We start from the raw sequence: 9603 nt of genomic DNA, 5'->3' as shown, positions 1-9603 counted from the left end.
GGGTCTCGTCTGAGGACGTGAGAACCTTGCTTAGGGAGGTAGCGCTCGGCAGGTGGGCTGTCGGGGTGGGGGGCAGCCAGCCGGCTTGCCGAGGTCAGCCTGCGGGCGCCATGGAGCGAGGCTCTTTTCCGTAGCCTCCTTCATAGGGCAGCCGGCCGCTCCCTGAGCTGAGGTGCTCCTGCTCTCCCCTCGGGAGCACAGCACATGTGGGCTCACACGCTTTTCCTCATCGCCTTTTCCACTTTTTACTTTGCAGTTTTTCAGGCCAGTGGCAAGTTGTAAGGCTAGGACTGTGACTGTGGCCTTCACCAGGGTCACCAGCCTCCACGTTTTAGTACCTTTGCTCTTCTGTTCTCTAAACCTACATGTTTTTCTGGTTTATTTAGCTGAATCATTTGAGAGCAAGAAGCAGATCTTTGACTCCAAATATTTCAGTATGTGTTTCTTAAGAGCAAGGACATGATCTTAAATAACTATCATCTAATTGTCCACACAGGAAGCGTAACACTGCTGTAGTACTGTTTCCTAATGTGCGTCCCAGATTCACGTACTGGCATCGTCCCCATGGTGTTCCTTTATTTTCCTGGTCTTGAGCCTGGTATAGGATCACACATTGTGTTTAGCTGGTGCATCTCTTTAGTCTCCTTTAATTTGTCACTCGGCTTTTTTTTGGTCTTTTATGACATTGGTATTTTTAAAAGTCAGTTTTATGTAATGGCCCTAAATTTGGGTTGGTTGGATTTTTTGCCTCATGATTAGTTTCAGTTTATGCTTTTTTTTTTTTTAAAACAGGAGCACTGAAGAACTGACGTCAGTTCTTCTCAGCATTGCATGGTGTCGTTTTACCTGAGTTAGTGACGCTAATTCCGTTGTCTGCACCAGATGTGCGCCCCTCCAAGGAGACTTTCTTTCCCTTTGTAGTTAACCCACAGCCTGTGGGAAGATGCTTGAAGGCTGTGTATGTCCTTACAGAGTTCCTCAGTGTTTCTAGCAGTCATTGATGATTCTTTCCAGCACCAGGTATCACTGCGGTGGATGTCAAATGTTCATCTTCTGCATGTCCAAAGAAAATCTCCTCCTGCCTTATATTGTTAATGTGCGTAGTCGCTCAGTTGTGTCTGCCTCTTTGCAGCCCCATGGACTGCAGCCCCCCAGGCTCCTCTGTCCATGGGGATTTTCCAGGCAAGAATACTGGAGTGGGTTGCCATGCCTTCCTCCAGGGAATCTTCTCAACCCAGGGCTCGAAGCCAAGTCTCCCACACTGCAGGTGCATTCTTTACTGACTGAGCCACCAGGGAATGCGTTAATTTACATTAGTATAGATTAATTCTACATGTTACTCCATTATTCTCGCTTGTCATTTTAATGTTCAGATTGCCCTTCAGACTAGCTCCAGTATCCTTTGACATGCCTCTATTAGGTTATTTTTGGGGGGTGAGGGGATGAGAGGTCAGACTTCTTGAGTATAATTTACATGAAGTAAAATTGGTCCTGTTTATGTGTCTGATTTGATGTGTTTTGATAGTGCAGTTGTGTAACTGCTGCCACCACTGTGATAAAGAACGTCTTTCACGCCGTTAAGTTTCCCCTAGTCCCCTAGCGGTCAGTCCCTTTCCCTCCATCCTCACCCTTGGGCAGGCATCGATCTGATGTCTGTCCATACCTTTTGCTTGTTTCCAAAATATTACATACATGGAGTTATTGAATATACTGCCTTTTTTTGGTCTTTTGGGGCTTTCCCTTTGTCTATTTATTTAACAGGAATGGGTAATAACATTTTGAGAAGCCTGGAAAGAGCACGTAAAAATATAAAGCCGTCTTAGAAAACACAACCCAGACATGACCTTTTTCCGTAATTATATTGTAAATCATGATAAGAAAGGCCATCGTCCCTTGTTCTGTTCCTGCCCTCAGGCCTCTCATGTTGTAACAGATGGTCCACCAGGTACAGTGTGTTCAGTGTTGTCCCTTTAGAAAGTTATAATCTGAAAGATTACAGATCTCCTGGCAAGAGTATCTTATTGCCTATTATGCAGCTTCTTTAATGTAGTGTAGACTTTGAGTCCATGCATTGTATGTATCAGTAGTTTATTTCTTATTTCTGAGTAGTATTCCATTGTCTGAATTCACCACAACTTACTCATCCATTTCCCAGCTGAAGAACAGTTTCATGGTTTTTAGTGATTATGATTAAAGCAATCACGTACATGTATCATCTCATAATCACCAACAACTGAAAACCATGAAGATGCTCTTCAGCAGAGAAATGGATGAATTCAGTTCAGTTCAGTTGCTCAGTTGTGTCCGACTCTTTATGACCCCATGAATCACAGCACGCCAGGCCTCCCTGTCCATCACCAACTCCCAGAGTTCACTCAAACTCATGTCCATTGAGTAAGTGATGCCATCCAGCCATCTCATCCTCTTTCGTCCCCTTCTCCTCCTGCCCCCAATCCCTCCCAGCATCAGAGTCTTTTCCAATGAGTCAGCTCTTCGTATGAGGTTGCCAAAGTACTGGAGTTTCAGCTTTAGATCAGTCCCAGGGCTGATCTCCTTTAGAATGGACTGGTTGGATCTCCTTGCAGTCCAAGGGACTCTCAAGAGTCTTCTCAACACCATAGTTCAAAAGCATCAATTCTTCAGCGCTCAGCCTTCTTCACAGTCCAACTCTCACATCCATACATGACCACAGAACCATAGCCTTGACTAGATGGACCTTTGTTGGCAAAGTAACGTCTCTGCTTTTTAATATGCTGTCTAGGTTGGTCGTAACTTTCCTTCCAAGGAGTAAGCGTCTTTTAATTTCATGGCTGCAATCACCATCTGCAGTGATTTTGGAGCCCCCCAAAATAAAGTCTGCCACTGTTTCTACTGTTTCCCCATCTATTTGCCATGAAGTGATGGGACTGGATGCCATGATCTTCGTTTTCTGAATGTTGAGCTTTAAGCCAACTTTTTCACTCTCCTGTTACAAGGGTGGTGTCATTTGCATATCTGAGGTTATTGATATTTCTCCCAGCAGTCTTGATTCCAGCTTGTGTTTCTTCAACCCGGCGTTTCTCATGATGTACTCTGCATATAAGTGAAATAAGCAGGGTGACTATATACAGCCTTGGTGTACTCCTTTTCCTATTTGGAATCAGTCTGTTGTTCCATGTCCAGTTCTAACTGTTGCTTCCTGACCTGCCTACAGATTTTTCGAGAGGCAGGTCAGATGGTCAGGTATTTCCATCTCTTTCAGAATTTTCCACAGTTTATTGTGATCCGCACAGTCAAAGACTTTGGCATAGTCAATAAAGCAGAAATAGATGTTTTTATGGAACTCTCTTGCTTTTTCGATGATCCAGCAGATGTTGGCAATTTGATCTCTGGTTCCTCTGCCTTTTCTAAAACCAGCTTGAACATCTGGAAGTTCACGGTTCACGTATTTCTGAAGCCTGGCTTGGAGAATTTTGAGCATCACTTTACTAGCGTGAGAGATGAGTTCAATTGTGCGATAGTTTGATCATTCTTTGGCATTGCCTTTCTTTGGGATTGGAATGAACACTGACCTTTTCCAGTCCTGTGGCCACTGCTGAGTTTTCCAAATTTGCTGGCATATTGAGTGCAGCACTTTCACAGCATCATCTTTCAAGATTTGAAAGAGCTCCGCTGGAATTCCATCACCTCCACTAGCTTTGTTTGTAGTGATGCTTTCTAAGGCCCACTTGACTTCACATTCCAGGATGGCTGGCTCTAGGTCAGTGATCACACCATCGTGATTATCTTGGTTGTGAAGATCTTCTTTGTATAGTTCTTCTGTATGTTCTTGCCACCTTTTCTTAATATCTTCTGCTTCTGTTAGGTCCATACCATTTCTGTCCTTTATCGAGCCCATCTTTGCATGAAATGTTCTCTTGGTATCTCTAATTTTCTTGAAGAGATCTCCAGTCTCTCCCATCTGTTGTTTTTCTCTATATCTTTGCATTGATCGCTGAGGAAGGCTTTCTTATCTCTCCTTGCTACTCTTTGGAACTCTGCATTCAAAAGGTAAATCTTTTCTTTTCTCCTTTGCTTTTGGCTTCTCTTCTTTTCAAAACTATTTGTAAGGCCTCCTCAGACAGCCATTTTGCTTTTTTGCATTTCTTTTCCATGGGGATGGTCTTGATCCCTGTCTCCTGTACAATGTTACGAACCTCTGTCCATAGTTCACCAGGCACTCTATCTATCAGATCTAGTCCCTTAAATCTATTTGTCACTTCCACTGTATAATCATAAGGAATTTGATTTAGGTCATACCTGAATGGTCTAGTGGTTTTCCCTACTTTCTTCAATTTAAGTCTGAATTTGGCAATAAGGAGTTCATGATCTGAGCCACAGTCAGCTCCCCGTCTTGTTTTTGCTGACTGTATAGAGCTTCTCCATCTTTGGCTGCAAAGAATATAATCAGTCTGATTTCGGTGTTGACCTTCTGGTGATGTCCATGTGTAGAGTCTTCTTTTGTGTTGTTGGAAGAGGGTGTTTGCTATGACCAGTGCGTTCTCTTGGCAAAACTGTATTAGTCTTTGCCCTGCTTCATTCTGTATTCCAAGGCCAAATTTGCCTGTTACTCTAGGTGTTTCTTGACTTCCTACTTTTGCATGCCAGTCCCCCATAATGAAAAGGACATCTTTTTTGGGTGTTAGTTCTAAAAGGTCTTGTAGGTCTTCATAGAACCATTCAACTTTAGCTTCTTCAGCGTTACTGGTTGGGGCACAGACTCGGATTACTGTGATATTGAATGGTTTGCCTTGGACACGAACAGAGATCATTCCGTCATTTTTGAGATTGCATCCAAGTACTGGATTTCGGACTCTTTTGTTGACCATGATGGCCACTCCATTTCTTCTGAGGGATTCCTGCCTGCAGTAGTAGATATAATGGTCATCTGAGTTAAATTCACCCATTCCAGTCCATTTCAGTTCGCTGATTCCTAGAATGTCGACATTCACTCTTGCCATCTCCTGTTTGACCACTTCCAATTTGCCTTGATTCATGGACCTGACATTCCAGGTTCCTATGCAGTATTGCTCTTTACAGCATCGGACCTTGCTTCTATCACCAGTCACATCCACAGCTGAGTATTGTTTTTGCTTTGGCTCCATCCCTTCATTCTTTCTGGAGTTATTTCTCCACTGATCTCCAGTAGCATACTGTGCACTTATTGACCTGGGGAGTTCCTCTTTCAGTATCCTATCATTTTGCCTTTTCATACTATTCATGGGGTTCTCAAGGCAAGAATACTGAAGTGGTTTGCCATTCCCTTGTCCAGAGGACCACATTCTGTCAGACCTCTCCACCATGGCCCGCCTGTCTTGGGTGGCCCCACGGGCATGGCTTAGTTTCATTGAGTTAGACAAGGCTGTGGTCCTAGTGTGATTAGATTGACTAGTTTTCTGTGAGTATGGTTTCAGTGTGTCTGCCCTCTGATGCCTCTCGCAACACCTACCGTCTTACTTGGGTTTCTCCTACCTTGGACATGGGGTATCTCTTCACGGCTGCTCCAGCAAAGCGCAGCCACTGCTCCTTATCTTGGACGAGGGGTATCTCCTCACCGCCGCCCCTTCTGACCTTGAACGTGGAGTGAATAAGTTGTGGTGAATCCAGACAGTAGAATACTACTCAGAAATAAGATGAGCTACTGATTCATACAACATATGGACTCAAAATCTGCACTACATTAAAGAAGCCACATAAAGGGCAATAAGATACTTGTATACATGGGCTTTCATGACAGCTCAGTTGGTAAAGAATCCATCTGCAACAGAGGAGACCCCAGTTCGATTCCTGGGTTGGGAAGATCTGTTGGAAAAGAGATAGGCTACCCACTCCAGTATTCTTGGGCTTCCCTTGTGGCTCAGCTGGTAAAGAATCCACCTGCAATGTGGGAAACCTGAGTTCAATCCCTGGGTCAGGAAGAGTCTCTGGAGGAGGGTATGGCAACCCATTGCAATATTCTTGGCTGGAGAATCCCCGTGGACAGAGGAGCCTGGTGGGCTACAGTCCATGGGGTTGCAGAGAGTCGGACACGACCGAGCTACTTGAAAGCACAGCACTGTCCGTGTGTGGGGGCTTTGGTGGTTCTGTGCCCTCTCTCACACTCAGTGTGGTCCGTTTCTAGTTGGTGTGTAGTCGTAACTTTCGGTTTTAATTTTTATCTCCCTGCATACTAGCAGTATTGAGCATGTTTTTCATACGCCTGTTTACCATCTGTACATCTTCTTTGGAGAAGTGTCTGTTCTTATCTTTTGTCAGGGTTTTGAGTTATCTTTTATTATTGGATTTTATATGTTCTTTATATATTCTGAATACAGTTCTTTTCTCAGATAGGTATTTTCCAAGTATTTTCTCCCAGTCTGTGGCTTGTCTTTTCATTTTTAAACAGTATTTTCCCAAAAAGCAAAAATAATTTAATTTTGGAGCAGTCTAGTTTGCTAAATTTTTCTTTTATGGCTTATGGTGGTTGTGATCCATCTGAGATAATTTGCCAAATCTAAGGTCCTTCTCCTTTGTTTTCTTCTAGAAGTTTTGTCTCTTAAGTTTAGATTTACGGTTCATTTTGAGTTATAATTTTTATGTGTACCGTGAGGTAATAGGCAAGGTTTTTTTTTTCTTTTGTGTTTTGTATTTGGAGGTCTTAGTGTCCCTTTGTGCTGGCTCTCAACTCCCCTTTTCCGACTTTGAGAGACCTTCATTCCTTTGTGATACAACAGTGTTTTCGCCTTACTTGGAACTTTCCCTGTTCTAACTTTGGCCCTGGCAGAAATGGAGATTCGAATACAAATGGTCTCAACTGTTCTTCCAAGGAGCTCTGGTTCCCTTTAACAGAGTGGCACGTAGGGGCTGGACTGAGGGGAGGTCAGCTTGTTGCTGCTGCAAGTCATTGCTTCCAGACCCTGTTAGCAGAAGATGGCACTAGGAGATAGGTACGCTGTTGACAGAACCACAAGTTCATCCCTCTGCTTTCAGTCCATCATCACAGGGCTCTTCCTCGGTTTCATTCCTCCACGTTTGGATCTTTTCCCATCATGAGACTCGGGCTCCCAACAACATCAATATATTTATCCACACCCTCACCCGCAAGCGTCCTAAGTAAAGTCCAAGTTATCTGAGCTTTTTATCTGCACACTGAACGTGTCTTCAGAGCATTGCTTTCGTGACTTGACTATTCTTCCTCTATGCTAAAGTCTATTATATAGTGAATGTAGGTATCTTAAGTGCACAGCCTACTACATTTTAGTGTGTGTTAAAAAAAAAAAAGTTCATTACCCAGATCAAGATATGGAACTTTATCATAACCTCTGTAAGTCCCTGTGCCCCATTCCACCCAGAAACAGCTGCTTTCTGCAGTCTCTGTAGCCGTGTTTTCTGTGTTCTTAGACTTCGTGTACAGTACGGATTGTTTGCTGTTAGGTCCCATCCACATGTTTCAGTAGTTTGATGCCAAGTGCTGTTCCCCTGTACGAATGGAGTGCAGCGTGTCCGTTGCTCTGTTGGTGGACACTGGATCGTTGGGAACTGCTGTGAATGAGGCTGCTGAGTCGTCCTGGGTGCATGTGCAGCCAGAGCTGCTAGGTCAGAGGGCAGGTGTTCATGTAAAAATTATCAAACTATTTCCCAAAGTGATACACTTCTACCACTGGCTCCCTGTCCTTGCCAAGAGTGCCTGTTGAAGTATTTTTTTAATTGAGTATTTGTCTTTTTATTATTGACTTGTAGGATTTCTTTCAGTGTTCTGGGTATAATTCTTTTGTTTGGTACATATATTGCAAATATTCTCTCCCATACTCTGAGTTCCCTTTTTTACCTCTTTTTTTTCCCCCCCAGATTTTAAACTTTTTATTTTGTATTGGGGTATGTAGGCAGTTAACAATGTTGTGGTTGTTTCAGGTAGACAGCAAAGGGACTCAGCCATACATATGCATGTATCCATTCTTCCCCAAACTCCCCCTTTTTTACTTTTTAAATATTATCTTTTGATGAGCAGTATTTTAATTTTGAGGAATTCTAATTTTACTTTATGGTTTGTGTCCAAGAATTCTTTGCCAGCCTCATGGTCATGAAGTTTTCTCTTATGTTTTCTTCTGAAAGCTATTTTATAGTTTTAACTTTCATATTTGTGTCTGTTTTAGCTTAATTTTTGTTTTGGGTAGAATTTGAGATCTTGGTTATCTAGTTGCTCCAGTGGCATTAAAAAAAGAGAAGGACTTTGCTTTTGCTTTGGTTTGTGTTTGCTGAACATCAAGAGGCTGTATATGTGCAGGTCTCTTTCTGCATTCTGGTTTATTGATCTATTGGTTTATCGCTAAACAATACCATGATGTCACAGATTCTGTAACTACAGGACGTCTTGACGTTTGGCATTGTAAGTCTGATAACTCAGTTGTTCTTTTCAAGGGTATCTTTCCTAATGTAGGTTGGATTTGATTTTTATCTTCCTTCTGTGTGATTATGTAATCACTTTAATATAAAGTTAGGTTTCTGTTCATAATCCATTTTAGTATTTTCCCCCATTTCTCTTGACTTACATTTTTAATATGTGTAACAGTAAATGGTCCAAAGTGTCAAAACTACACAAAAAGATTCTCAAAAGTGTCCTCTTGTTCGCCTACCCCAGTCCGTCCCCCCACCTACTGTAGGAAACTGTTTAATTCCATTGGTTTGTGCTTTATCCTTCCTGAGTTTCCTTTTGCAAAAAAAGAAGCATATAAACACATACGTATGTCTATTTATGTGTGTGTATGTATATATAGATTTAATACGCCGCACCTTTTTTTTTTTAAACACTCTTTGCAGTTTGCTTTCTTTACTTACCAAGTGCTAGAAATCACTTTACGTGTTTGGAGATTTTCTCATTCCTTTTTATAGCTCAGAGCAGCCAGTATTTAATAAGCTTGGTCTTGGCTGGTGGCTCAGCGCAAACATTAAACTTGAACTCTTAGTGCTGCGTTTATTTCTGGGCTTTGCTGGGCTAGCTGCCTTGCTGCCATTTGCAGGGCAGCACGCTAAGCTCAGGGCTGCCCGTGATCCCGGGTGGCGGAGGTAGGAAATGGAGCCCTGTTCCATGGCTCTTTTGACATGTAGGGGGGTAAAAGTAGGGGAACTTTAACAAGTAGGGGGGTAAAAGAAATGGGGAAAAAAGCATTCAGAATTCTCCACGTTGACACTGCCTTCATTTAGTGAGTCTTGTCCTTACGCGCCCTTTCCCGGCTGCCACGCTGAGCAGTGTGCCTCGCAGCCGGTAATGCGTGTCTGTCACGCTTTCACTCAGTCTTTCCCTCCAACACAGGTTGCCCGGGAGAGCGGCCCACCCCACATGAAGAGCTTTGTGACCAGGGTGTCGGTTGGGGAGTTTGTGGGGGAAGGTGAAGGGAAGAGCAAGAAGATTTCAAAGAAAAATGCTGCTATAGCTGTTCTCGAGGAGCTGAAGAAGTTACCACCCCTGCCTACAGTGGAGCGGGTGAAGCCTAGAATCAAAAAGAAAACAAAATCCATAGTCAGGGTAAGAACGTGCCTGAAAGAAGAGGGCGTTTCCATTGCCTGAAGACAGCTGGGGGGTTGCAAGGCGGGTGAGGGAGGGAGGGC

General features: G+C 43.2%; 1 protein-coding gene across 7 annotated transcripts in view; it reads left to right on the top strand.

The window, feature by feature from the left end:
- STAU1 (staufen double-stranded RNA binding protein 1) overlaps nt 1-9603 on the top strand; it is a 61504-nt gene that overhangs the window by 43564 nt on the left and 8337 nt on the right. For 5 of the 7 annotated variants that reach the window (XM_010835074.1, XM_010835075.1, XM_010835072.1 and 2 more), the window contains one exon: nt 9290-9520. In XM_010835074.1, coding sequence (XP_010833376.1) covers nt 9290-9520 — 231 coding nt within the window. The remainder of the gene's footprint in view (nt 1-9289; nt 9521-9603) is intronic. The other 2 variants (XM_010835073.1, XM_010835076.1) reach the window with 1 other exon arrangement.

Source organism: Bison bison, unplaced genomic scaffold (assembly GCF_000754665.1).
Source record: "Bison bison bison isolate TAMUID 2011002044 unplaced genomic scaffold, Bison_UMD1.0 scf7180017864038, whole genome shotgun sequence".
NCBI lineage: Eukaryota > Metazoa > Chordata > Mammalia > Artiodactyla > Bovidae > Bison > Bison bison.
The sequence above is the reverse complement of the archived record's forward strand: the minus strand, read 5'-3'. Positions and strand labels throughout refer to the sequence as shown.